At 38.1% G+C, this 13,301-nt stretch overlaps 1 protein-coding gene across 13 annotated transcripts in view; it reads left to right on the top strand.

The window, feature by feature from the left end:
* The window catches only part of MITF (melanocyte inducing transcription factor), a 219,497-nt gene extending 207,390 nt beyond the window's left edge, over positions 1 to 12,107 (top strand). For 12 of the 13 annotated variants that reach the window (XM_077858088.1, XM_077858086.1, XM_077858087.1 and 9 more), the window contains 2 exons: positions 3,259 to 3,406; positions 8,542 to 12,107. In XM_077858088.1, the coding sequence (XP_077714214.1) occupies positions 3,259 to 3,406; positions 8,542 to 8,943 (550 nt within the window). In that variant the 3' untranslated portion in view covers positions 8,944 to 12,107. Of the gene's footprint in view, positions 1 to 3,258; positions 3,407 to 4,766; positions 4,916 to 8,541 lie in introns of all 13 variants that reach the window. The other variant, XR_013357675.1, reaches the window with a different exon arrangement.
* Positions 12,108 to 13,301: the final 1,194 nt, after the last annotated feature.

Genomic DNA, 13,301 nt, shown 5'->3' with positions numbered 1-13,301 from the left:
ACTAGAGTCAAGAAGCACCCCCTCTCCCTTTGATTCCATTTCTGGTATACTTCTTATATCTTTCTTTTGGCTGGACTCATCAACTAAACTTTTGAGAGCAATCAGCTGAATTGTATGTATTCAAGGGTTACTGAGCATGAGCTGTTCCCCTTGGATATGAAGAGGTGGCTTTCTGAAATCTGAGACTCCTTGGCAAATGATCCCCAAGCTGCTAGAATTCTCTGAACAGTTCATGCAGGACAGAGATTTCAGTAGTTCTTTAGATTTGTTGACTATCTGCTATATACACTCATACAATATCTTATGGGTCCTGAGAGCTGGTATTCGAGACTTCAAGTTTAACAATATTCAACAGACAAAAGGTCAAAGACGGTTTTTTTTTTTTTTTGAAAACTTGCATGCCTTCTGTATGTTTTACCAATGTAGAAAAAAAGTAATTTTTAATCCTCTTTTAAGTACACGTCAGCTAATTTGGGTTACAGCTTCCAGTCTCTGCTCCCCTCCTGCTCCCTTTCAGACGGAGATAACAGTAGTAAAGATAATTTTCCTACCAGCAACGTCAGCAAGTAGGACAACAAATACACAATTTTTATCCATTAGAAAGTGGCCCATTTGAAGTAAGGGGCTAGAGAATGTGTACATTTTAATGGCTCCCACAGGCATCCGATGAAATTAGCCTTTGAATATGACCTTTTAGCTACCTAATAAAATGTAAAGATGAAATCAAGCATTATTCATGCAAGGCTTATTAAATTTGCTATTCACATTATTGTCAGGGAATTTGTGACAAAATAAAATAAAATCATTGCCCATTGTAAGGTGGTTTTGATGGATGTTCAAGCACAATTTCCATCATCAACATTTTGCTTTCCCAGGTTTCAAGGAAAGCCATTTTGAAACTCAAAACATTCAGATTCTCAGTTCTGCAGCACAAATTTATCCTACTAAGGGGCTGTGACCTTCATTTCCTATAGTCAGTCTTGCATGATAGTTGAAATTGAATTCCCATTTTCCTGTTCTTTATCAGCTTTCACTTTTTAGCATATTCTTTTAAACTGTAGCATGTGAATCTCTTTAGCAACGTATTATGAAATTATGGGGCTGCAGTGAAAGCCCGTATTTGCATATCTTCTTTCTCTATTGTATTAGAATACTTACGTGTTTATAATCTGAACTGATAATGATCTTTAATTGTAGGCATTGTTTTAAGATAAACGGACTATAATCTCTACTAGGGGTTTTTCCATACTAGATTTCTGGAACAGGCTCTGGGGCTGCTATAGGGACATAGTCCAGCTGCCCAGGGTCTTAGCCCCATAACTCCCTCCTCCCCTACAGCAGATCTGCTTTTGTTGATTTATATATTGGGGATCTTTTTTATACTTCTGTGTGAAAAAAGGGTTGCTCTCTAATTAAAAGGAAAAAAAAATTTTTGAATACCTTTTCTTTAAGCCTAAAAGCATAATTGATTGAATGAGTCTCACAAGGAAGCAAAACCTAAGATAATTGGTTGGAACAGTCACTTCTTAAAAACTAAGTAGCTGCCTATATATTTCAGTAAGGGTTTTTCAGATTACTGGCCTAGTTAAGGCATATTTCATTATGGTTACATTTCTTTCTGGCTGCTAAAGAGTCTGTTACTTTGATCTCAGCCCCGAACATTAAACAAGTCCCCTCTGTGCTCCCTCTATCTCAGGACACCTCCCTGGATAGCCATCTTTGGTGCTCAGACCCCAGGGACCAACCCCAGGGGATTCTCTGGGGTCTGTAAGTCTGCCTCTCATGGGAGAATTTCTGTTTTGTTCTTCATCTAATCCATAGGAGGATCAATTACTTGTTGACTTGTTTTAATGACTCTCCATTCACACATCCCGGCTGATACTTCCGATCAACCTTCAGCAGCTATAGGTTGTAGGGTAGAAGAGTTTTCATACATTAAGTTGTTTCTGTTTTTTTTTTTTTTTTTTTTTCCCTGTCCTTGTCTTTGTCATCATGAACATTGTCTATGAAAGAGCTCAGATTACGGTACCACAGAAATACTACTTAATGTAATTCTAATTTCATTCTTAATTATTTTTCTGCAGTGCTCTAAATTTTTCAGCTCACTTCTACCTACATTTTAATGGTGTTCTTAATTTACTCATACATGAGTATATTACAGCCACAGTGATTAAAAACTGACAGGCACCAAACTTAGGCTGCCTGGGTTCAAATTCCAGTCCCTTACTAGATGTGTGATGTTGGGAAAGACACTTGATTTTCCTCATCTATTAAAAAAAAGAGGGTAGGAGTTCAGAATATTTTTACTCAGTCTGGTTGTTTTGAGCACTCAGTCACATAAGAATGATATAAGGGTTCAGTGCCTGGAGTCTGGGGCCAGATCCTCTATCTAGGCTTCCTGGCTCTGCCGCTTACTAGTTGTGTGGCCTTGGGCAAATTACTCCAGCTCTCTGTGTCTTTGTTTCCCACTTTACAAAATAGGGACAATATATTAGTGCCTAGCTAGTGAGGTTGTTATGATTAAATGGGCTATAAACTACCTTAAAACATACCTGAAACATAGTAAATGCTGTTTAAAGATAGCCATTGTAGTTATTCTTTTGGGCCTTTGACACAGTGCCTGCTCTGTTACTTGAATTGCATTCCAAACTTTTCATAGCACATTCATATCTGAGAGGGTTTCTTGGATTTCTGTAACATACCTGCAAGCCTGCGAGCCTGTTCTTCATACATGTGTACTATCACCATTTTATAGATAAAGAAACAGGGACACAGAGAGAGGTTAGAGAACTTGGCCATGAATGTTCATGAGAAAATCCAAGGATATCGCTTTTATGCTACACATGGTCAAGTAGTAGGATCTCAGGGATATTTTTTGTTAACTATAGATTATTCTGCTTGTCTGAATGATCTAACTTTGATAGTCCGAAAAACCTATGACTCTAATATAGTTTTTAAGAATATTGTTTTTTGTAATCAATAGAACTAAATTTAAGTCCCAACTCCACCTGATAGTAGCTCTGTAACCAAGGGCATACTGAGTAGTGTCTGTTTCAGCATGTGCACAACAGCCTTCCCTTTCAAGGCACTTGCCTGGGTTAAGTAGGATATGTAAGAGGTGGGTGAACAGTGTCCACATGGCAGGCATAGTTCAACTTGTCATTGTTACCTTGTCTTTAGAAATTGAGTGCTCTGGATAATGAATTTTCATTGTGCCTCAAATCCCGAAAAAGGTTGTTTTCTTCCTCTTTGTTACAGAGACATGCGTTGGAACAAGGGAACCATCTTAAAAGCATCTGTGGACTATATCCGAAAGTTGCAACGAGAACAGCAACGTGCAAAAGAACTTGAAAATCGACAGAAGAAATTGGAGCACGCCAACCGGCATTTGTTGCTCAGAATACAGGTATGGGGCATGTGTTGTGTAGGGTTTCCAATATGTCGCTGACATGGAGGTGGGAGGAGAGGGGATATAATAAGCCATGAGGGACTTGATTTACATGATTCTATATAGTAGGTACTTGTTATTTATGTCCCTGTTTGTGACTTTGCTACTCATAAGAATTTACTGTAAGCTTAAGATCAACATTTATGGCACTGTCATGGTCATTACTGGACATGTGCAGAGTGGCTAATTTGAGTTAAGGTTGAACAAAACAATGACCTGCTGTCTTGTTTCAGCTCATGTGGTAAATAAGCATACTTTTCATGGTCCTTAGTCCCGCGCTTTTCACATTTCTGTGGGTTTTATGTGTGAATTTTGCTGTTTAAAATGGCCCCGAAGGGTATTACTGAAGTTGTCTGGTGTTCCTAAGCATGAAAAGGCTGTGAGGTGTTCTCATGGAGATGAGTTTCCTTCATATGTGAGTCGCAATACTGTTGGCTGTGAGTTTGATGTTAATGAATCAACATTATATATTAAGGTGTCTTTAAACATAAAGCAAGGTTACATGTTGATTGGTTAATGAAAATGTGACAGGGCACTCTTAGAAACCCAACTCCGTATTTTCCTCGAGGAGCATCGTTTGATATTTACTAACTCAGGGTTCAGAGCCTCTTTATAGAACATACCTATCTTAGTGCATTTGGACTGCTGTAACAAAACACCATAGACTGGGTGGCTTACACAACAAACGTTATTTCCCAAAGTTCTAGAAACTAGGAAGGCCAAGATCAAGGTCCAGGTAGATTCATTATCTGGTGAGAGCCTGTTTCTGTTTCGTAGATGGGTAAATCACTGGGTCTTCACATGGCAATGCGGGGAGGGAGCTCTCCCATCTTTCTCTTACAAGGGCACGAATCCCCTTCTTCAGAACTCCACCCTCATGATCTACTCACTATCCCAAGCCCTACCTCCAAACATATCACATTGGTGATTAGATTTCAACCTATGAATTTGGAGACCAGGAAGACATAAACATTCAGTCAAGAGCAATCATTACCTCTAATGATGAGAATTGACTGTAGTTGTTAAATACCAAGATGCCTTAGTATTTGGTGGGGGTATGTAGCCCACAGTCAAAACCCTTGTCTATGGGGAACTTGGGAACATCCAGAAAATCATACCAAGATACAAATTTTAGGAATACGTACTGATAGTGAAATTATGCTATATGTATCTTTAACTCATACTATTTATGCTTAGAGATGTACTAATTTTAATATGTGGAATTTATCCATCATTCTATGTATTGAGTATATGTACCAGTGTGAAGTGTGAGACGGGGCAGTCCTTCTGTAGTATCAGCTCCTGGTCCTCCTCTTAGGCACTCGGGCTCTCATGCTGAGTGTAAAGACATAACTTCCTCTGAAACTATCTTAAAGAAGAAAAAGAAAAATGGACTCTCTGCTGATGACCCCAGGAGTTTGCAAGAGTAATTTTCATTTACTTGCTGACCTCGAACACAGTCCACCAGTAAGTGACAATTAATAGACTCCCTTCTCCTTGAGTAGATGGACCCACGTTTTACCATTTTTTCAGGTTTCCAATGCAGCTGTTTGGGGTAAGCAAAGCCTGACCCTTCAGACAGCAGTGTGTTTGATCTGGTGGTATTGATCCCAGACACCAAATCTCTTTAACAGAATAATTCATTTACACTAATGGTCTCGGATCTTTTAAGTGCTCCACAACACTGTGGACATTTCCTACTGTCACATCTCTCATTTCAGTGCAGTGATTTTCAGCCCCAGGACAGGGAGGCAGAAGACGATTCTCCTCTAGGGGGTGCAGTTTAGAATGTCTGTAGTGAAGCAGAGGTTGCACATCATTTGAAAATCCTTTCTTTAAAATATTTTTTTGGTTTTTGTTTTATGTCTTATCTCTTCAATAAGTAGCCATAGATCCTTTTCTCTTGAACTTAACATATTAACATACCCGTTTATAAAAGCAGCTTATACTAATGCATTATTTCTTTATACAAATGTTAAAACATAGGAACTATTTTGAAAGAGAAGGTAGGTTTTCTTTTAAGCTTGTTAAACATGTCTCTTCATGTGGAATATGAATATTGTGAAATACATGGATTGGAAATGCCACAGTGGTGACGTCTTGGGTTTCTTCTGGTGACAGTGTGAGGCAGCCTGTAGAACTTTCGCAAAGCATGGAAAACATTATTAACTAGGAAGGTTCTGCTGCGACATGAACCTGAGTTCTCCAGATGAGACTTACCATATTGTTTAGAAATCTAAGTAGTGCTTTAATCAGCCGATAAACATTTTAAATTAAACAACAAGAGATCAGAGTAAGATGTTAGCGTCTTTTCATCCAACTTTGTTGTTTCTTTTTAAGACAAGCTGTATGTGTAGGGGAGCTGTTCTTATTAGCATGTTGGTATAGATTTACAATAGTGCATGTTTTAAGCTTGGGCCTAAGGGCTCCCTTTCATTTTCACTCCAAGTGATGCATGCAGAAATTTTCACAGAAGAAAGAACATGAAGCCTTAATATCATTGGAACCATAATTTTATTAAACAGCCCAAGGCTTTAAAATGATGCCTGAAGAGAGTTGTGTTTCTGGAGATCGTGCAAAGGAACATGCACATACTTGTGTGACATCTCACACTCCCGTCTCTTATGTGTCATGTGTTCAGAGAATGATCTTTACTACACATTGAACATGACTTTTTAGGAACATACATTTCTAGGATTGTGGGCAAAGGTTGAGTGGCTGGATCACACTGGAGGCTACTTTTCCCTCCTTTGTAAGACAAGGTGACTTCCTTCAAATTTATATTTTGTCATTATTATATTAGTGTATGACAAGTATAGAAAGAGTCGCCTTGGCATGTAGAAGCAGAACACTCATCGAGAATCAGTTGGGTTCATTTAAGGAGGGTCCAGGGAATACTCAGGGAGAGTGGAAGAGCTCCCTTGAGGGCATTTTGAAACGAAGAACCCAGGAAGGCTGTGACTGTTGGGAAGTACATTAGTCTGCTCAGGCCACTATAATAAATACCACAGGTCAGGTGGCTGAAACACCAGAGGTGCATCTTCTCACAATTCGGAAGGCTGGAAATCCAAGGTCAGGGTGTGGGTGGGGTTGGTTTTTCTGCACTTCTCTCAGAGACTGCCTTTTCCTTGTGTTTTCCCATGATCTGACCTAGGTGTATCTCTGTGTCTTAATCTCCTCTTCTTCTAAGGACATCCATCCTATTGGAGGTTGGATTAGGGCCCACCCAAATGATCTCACTGAACTTAACTCTGTCTAAAAAAGGGTATCTCTAAATACAGTCACATTCTGAGGTGCTTGGGGTTAGGACTCGAACATGCAGATTTTTCTTTTCTTTCTTTTCTTTTAAGATTTATTTATTTGAGAAAGAGAGAAGAGATGGAGGGAGAGACATAGAGAACACAAGTGGAGGGAGGAGCAGAGGGAGAAGATCTCAAGCAGACTGGGCACTGAGCAGGGAGCCTGACTCAGGGTTCAATCTCATGACCCTGTAACATAACAATTTTTCAATTCAGCCCATAATATGAACGATGCGAAGAAAGTGTAGAAGAAAATTATTCATCCTCCCTATGAGAACTTTCTTTTGGAATTAAAAAAACAAAAAAACAACCAACCAACCAAACAAAACACTTCCCTTGGCCCTGGTAAGATGAGTTAAGCGACATTTCTCAGGCTTAAGTTCCTCATGTACAATTTCCACAAGTTGCGCCATTACTACCCAAATTTTATTAGTTCATAAACCCTTCATATCTTAGTAATTGTTTCACTGTGCCCTAGGCCAAAGAACTACATACCATTTCTTTGTTAGGTCCAAGCAACTTATTGAATATTTAGGTCCTAACAACTTAGTCACCATTTGAAAGTACAAAATACATAAGCCAAAAGAAAAATAGCATTTTTATTTTATTTTTGAATAACTGCATTACCTACTAATGGGATGTATGTGTCTGTTGAGCACTATACAGCTTCTCCAACCATGGAAGCTGCTTGGACAGTGCCACGCTCATTTCTTATCCCTTGTTGATTTTCATGCAATTCTTACTTTTTATCACAGCAGCCAGCAAAGACCCAGCTCTGCGATGTTATGTGATGGAGAAGCACGTAGCATGACTTAATGCTGAGACTGTGACCTGTCTTGAGTTTGGTAGTTCTCGGAGTAGTATTTCTTCAGATATCTGAAAATGTCACAGTGTCCTGAGAGTTCCCTGTAGCACCCCTTGATATGTGTGCATAGTGGAGAGACCCCCAAACTTTGTTATTTACTGAACATTTTCCTTTAATCAGCTCACATTTTGAAATTCTATTTTTTTTTAAATTTTATTTATTTATGATAGTCACACAGAGAGAGAGAGAGAGAGAGAGAGAGAGGCAGAGACACAGGCAGAGGGAGAAGCAGGCTCCATGCACCGGGAGCCTGACGTGGGATTCGATCCCGGGTCTCCAGGATCGCGCCCTGGGCCAAAGGCAGGCGCCAAACCGCTGCGCCACCCAGGGATCCCTGAAATTCTATTTTTATATTTACTTTTATTTCTGTATTTTTAAAATTTATCTTCATGAATAGTAACATCTGGGAGAGAGTGTCTTTATATTTAATACATAATGAAATCCATATAGCACCTAAAGCTCAAGTCATGTACTACCAGTGGTTCCTGTACTTTAAGAAATAATACTTATTAATTAAAAGATTAAAAAATTATTTTAACAATTTATGATTTTTTTCCTCTAAGTGTCTGATTTTTTTAATATGTTACTTTTTAGAGAAGTTTTAGATTTACAGCAAAATTGAGGAAAAGGTAGAGAGAATCTCCATATATTCCCTGCTCTCCCACCTGTATAGCCTCCAGTGCTGTCAACATCCCCCACCAAAGTGGTATATTTGCTATAGCTGATACGCCTGCACTGCACAACATCATTACCCAAAGTCCCTATTTTACCTTAGAGCTCACTTTTGGTGTTATACCTCCTGTGAGTTTGAACAAATATGTAATAACATGTATGCGTCATTATAGTATATCATATATAGTACTTTGCCCTAAAATCCTCTGTAAACCACCTCTTGAAACGTGATTTTTTTTTTTTTACTTTTATTTTAGGAACTTGAAATGCAGGCTCGAGCTCATGGACTTTCACTTATTCCATCCACGGGCCTCTGCTCTCCAGACTTGGTGAATCGGATCATCAAGCAGGAACCCACTCTTGAGAACTGCAACCAAGACCTCCTTCAGCATCATGCAGACCTACCTTGTACGACGACGCTTGATCTCACAGATGGCAGCATCACCTTCAACAACAACCTTGGAGCCGGGACCGAGAGTAGCCAAGCCTATAGCGTCCCCACGAAAATGGGATCCAAACTGGAAGACATCCTGATGGATGACACTCTTTCTCCCGTTGGTGTAACTGACCCACTCCTTTCATCAGTGTCCCCTGGAGCTTCCAAAACAAGCAGCCGAAGGAGCAGCATGAGCATGGAAGAAACCGATCATGCTTGTTAGCAGGCCCTCCCTGCTCTGCGCTTTCAAAAACTGCTTCCTTTCTTGATTCGTAGGTTTCATAATTTACCTGAAGGGGTTTTCTTGATAATTTTCCTTTAATATGAAATTTTTTTTCATGCTTTACCAATAGCCCAGGATATATTTTATTTTTAGAATTTTGTGAAACAGACTTGTATATTCTATTTTACAACTACAAATGCCTCCAAAGTCTTGTACCATACGTGTACAGTATCTGTGAACTGAATTCACCCTGGACTTTAGCTTTCTGAGCAAGAGGATTTTTGCATCAGAGAAATTTCTGTCCATTTTTATTCAGGGGAAACTTGGTTTGAGATTTTTATGTCTGTGGCATCTTTGGAAATTAAATGTAAAGTTTAATCGAAAGAATGTAAAGCAACCAAAAAAAAAAAAAAAAGCAAAAAGAAAGAGATTGAGGAAAGAAAGGAAGAAATCTACACTAACCCTTTTTTATTTTGTAAATGTATTGATTCCTTGGTACTGCCTTAAAGTTCCAGTACCATTCTAACAGCATTTAGTCTTTCTACTGCAAACTATTTAAGGCAATACAATATTCTGTAAAAGACAAAAAAAAAAGTGCACCCAATTTCATGAGGATTGTCTGGTTAGAAAATGTAACTGATCCCTTCCTTAGGTGCAAGTGAAATTGAAGAGGGTTAGAGACCTAGGCTCTGAAACATGGGCTCTAATCTTGCTGTCCTTCACTCTGTGCTCTGTTACAATTTTCCTCATCGATGAGTGTGATTCAATTTTCCATAAGATACATTTTATTTTGAAAAGGAAATGAGTGTCCTCTCAAAGTAAAATATTGAGGAGCACTGAAAGTTGTCCTTTTTTTTTTCTTCTCTTCAATTTCACTTTTGATAAAACCAAACTGGGCACGTTTCTAATTGGCTTTCCTATTTTTATTTTTAAATTATGTTTTACTGTTTGTTTGATTTGTACAGATTCTTTATTATCATCGTTCTTTTCAGTATGTTTGTATTAATTTGTAAGAATATGCATCTTAAAATGGCAAGTTTTCAATATTTTTACAACTCACTGGTGGTTTTCCGCATTCTTTGTACACACATGAAAGAAAACTTTTATGCAAGGTCTTGTGTTTAAAGAGAGCTTTGCGAATATTTTGTATATTACAGTCTCACTCGGAACTGTTTTTTCCACACATTTAAGGTGTAGTATTAATAGGTAAAACTGGCTTTCTAGAGAGAATAAACTTACATATTTATTTTTAGTCATATAAAAGTAGCAATATTCTTGGAGACTGATAACCATAGCGTTAATACGCCCATTATGGTCATTTAAATTAGGGTTTATTTCAGCAAACTTGCTGAATTTTTGGAAGGAGAGAAATACTGTATTGGCAAATTACTGTTACTTGATAACAGTGTTTTAACAAGCAGCAAAGTTGTAAGTTAGTTTCAGTGCATTATCTACTTGTGTAGTCCTTTGCAATAACAGTAGTGTTACATGTAATCTATCTGGCCTACCTGTTTTATACAGCTGACATATGGTGTTAAGAGCCAGGCTGTTGAATGGAATTTCTCAGTAGCAGCCTACAATTGAATAGCAAGTGGCATAAAGCATATCCATTCAGAATGAAGTGCCTTAAATATAGCAGTAGTCTTTTTTGGACTAGCACTGACTGAACCATAATATAGGAGACAGTTTCAAGATGGTATCTATAGTCAAGAGGAACATGGAGCATGGTGCCTATGTAGACAATATAAGAGCTTCCAATTTTCCTTCAGATATTTTTAATATTAAATATATTTTAGTGACAGAGTGCCAACTTCTTTCATCAGGAAATCTTATTCAGGAGGGTTTTTTTTTAAAAAAAGAAAATGAGTTTAAATGTCAAATACGAATTGGTGGATGGGTATTGGAGGGTTCAAAAAGAAGGTGTGATTGTCAGATGTATGAATGGATGGCTTCCGTGAAAATAATCAACTGCATAGTTCCCATGCACATTGGGCAATGAGAATCCTTGGAAACACTGATGATGCTATCAGTTTTATAGCTTTATTACTGAAGGGGGTAGGGAAAATTAATTCCCATTCTTTCAATCCCCTTAATTGTATAGCTCTTTTCCTAGTATAGTGATGCAAATCTGCATGAACAGCTAACTGTACCATAGTGTTCATTGATACAATCATAGCATTGTCTACTTTTCTCTTCATATTTATATGGGGGGAGGGGAGCTGGTTGCACAAGTCAAAGATCGCGATGGTGTGATGCTTGTTTACTTTAGCTGATTGTGAGAGTTCTTAAAAATGGAGCAAGGTTGACTAGCCCCTGGCCCAGGGAATATGGCCAGGGCTAAGTGACCTTATAGAAAGCTCCGTTGAGAGGAAGCATGGCATCTTGTACCACTGTCCTGACTTTCGCAACTCCTGAGCTCACTGTCACCTGCTTCCCCATCCCCTTCTTCTTAAGAGACAATTTCTGGGAGTGGCGGGTGAGGAGGCCCAGGAGAATGCTGCATCCTCGGGGGTGGTTTTATTTATTTCTTTTTTGCCAAATCGAGTGTGGATTTGTTTTAGGGACTAGTTAAGCCAAGAGCGGTGGTTTGGGGTCGCTGTTTGTGACAATGAAAGAATGATCCACACCACTCCCCGCATCCCTGAGAGCAGACTTGTGACTCGGGGTTGGGCCTCCGTATGGAGTGACCAAAATGCCAAACTTGTCCACCTGCCTCCGGGTAAGGCAATGGAAATACCAAACCTTTTGACTTTGCCAAAAACCCTACAACCAACCTGGTCATACATAGGATGACAAAGTTCTTTCTGGTTGTTTTTAAATAATAAAGCAATAAGAACAAATAAAATACATAGGAAGTTAAGAGATATAAAATAAAGCACAAAGGAATGCACTTATTAATATTTTTTAAAAATGCACTGGGGAAAAGTTGGTGTTGATAACAGTATATTAAAAAACCCTATTTCTTGAAAAAAAAGTGACAAATGACTGTCTCTTGCGGATGCTTGGTACTGTAATGTTAATAATATAGTCACCTGCTGTTGGATGCAGCAATAATTTCTGTATGGTCCATAGCACTGTATATTATGGATCAATATTAATGTATCCAATGAAATAATTGAACTGTTGTTCTTGATAGCCTCATTAAAGCATTGGTTTTTCACATAGTGGTGGCCAATTGTTTTTAGTTAATGACAATTCTGAATATTGTTTGCCTTATCAAAAATGGTACCGCACATTTTCTTCTGATTTAACGAATAACAAATTGCATGAAAAAAATTTTAAATGCCAGTAAGTACTTTTTTTGTTTTAAATGCCATTCTCAGATATTACTTTTTGGTTTTAAAAAATTTTTGATTATGACTTGCACTCAGATGAACTATAATTATACAGCTTTTTTTCCCCTCTGAATTTGGGGGAGATTTTAAACTCCCAGATGCCAAGAATTCATTTTAGATATAGGAGTTTTATTTAACATGTTTAAGTGAGAGGTGGCTTTACAAGAAGAGAAATTGTCAGAGAAGCCCTTGCATATTTACGAAAAAAGACATTGGGTTTTTAAAATACAAATTTACAATAATGAAAGCTTAATATACCCAGGTTGCCAGCTCCTGGCTGTATTTTTTTTTAAATACAGCACTTAAGAATCATTTGATAAATGTTGGATTTGACTTGGGAAGTGTCAGACAAAACATGTCTTTATTCCCTAGCTAGACCTTAAACTTATGCCCTCTTTAAAAAATATTCTGGTTTAACCTCTGGAGAAAATGAGCAAGAAACTTCTGTAATGCTTCTGTTCTGATTGTCAGCTTTTTGTTAAATTTGATATTTTTTCCCCTTACGTTGTAATATACAATAATCAAGCCCTTTCTTTTTCAGAGTTATTTGAATTATTTATCTTTCCCATAGAAATGTGATTATGTGATGCCTTAAAAACGTGTAAAAGTAGGAAGATTTTCTATGTCAACAAGAAGTTCTCTGAGCAACACTGAAAGCAGGTAAGCCGAAGGTTGGAGCTACTCATCTCAGCAGGTCTGCAGCTGAACCGTACCTGACCTGTCATTTGCCTGTTCCCCTTCACCTCACAATCTCTAAGGATCCTTAATCTTGAGCTTCACCCTGCCAAAAGAAAACAATAAAACACATCAATGTGCTATAGCATGGTTACCTGAACATCACACATTTGCCTACAGCTTATGTGACTTTATTTCATATTCACAGACTTTCATGTATTAAATTTTGTATTAAGTGAACCCACTTAACAGATAAATATATCCACAAAGTGACAAAACATGGACTGGCAGCTAAATCTCCTGAAGCTGAATCTTGTCTCTGCCCATTTCCAGCTATGTAATTTTGAG

The sequence above is a fragment of the Canis aureus genome, chromosome 19, assembly GCF_053574225.1.
Source record: "Canis aureus isolate CA01 chromosome 19, VMU_Caureus_v.1.0, whole genome shotgun sequence".
Lineage (NCBI taxonomy): Eukaryota > Metazoa > Chordata > Mammalia > Carnivora > Canidae > Canis > Canis aureus.
Note: the sequence above shows the minus strand (reverse complement) of the source record. Positions and strands in the feature narration are given on the sequence as shown.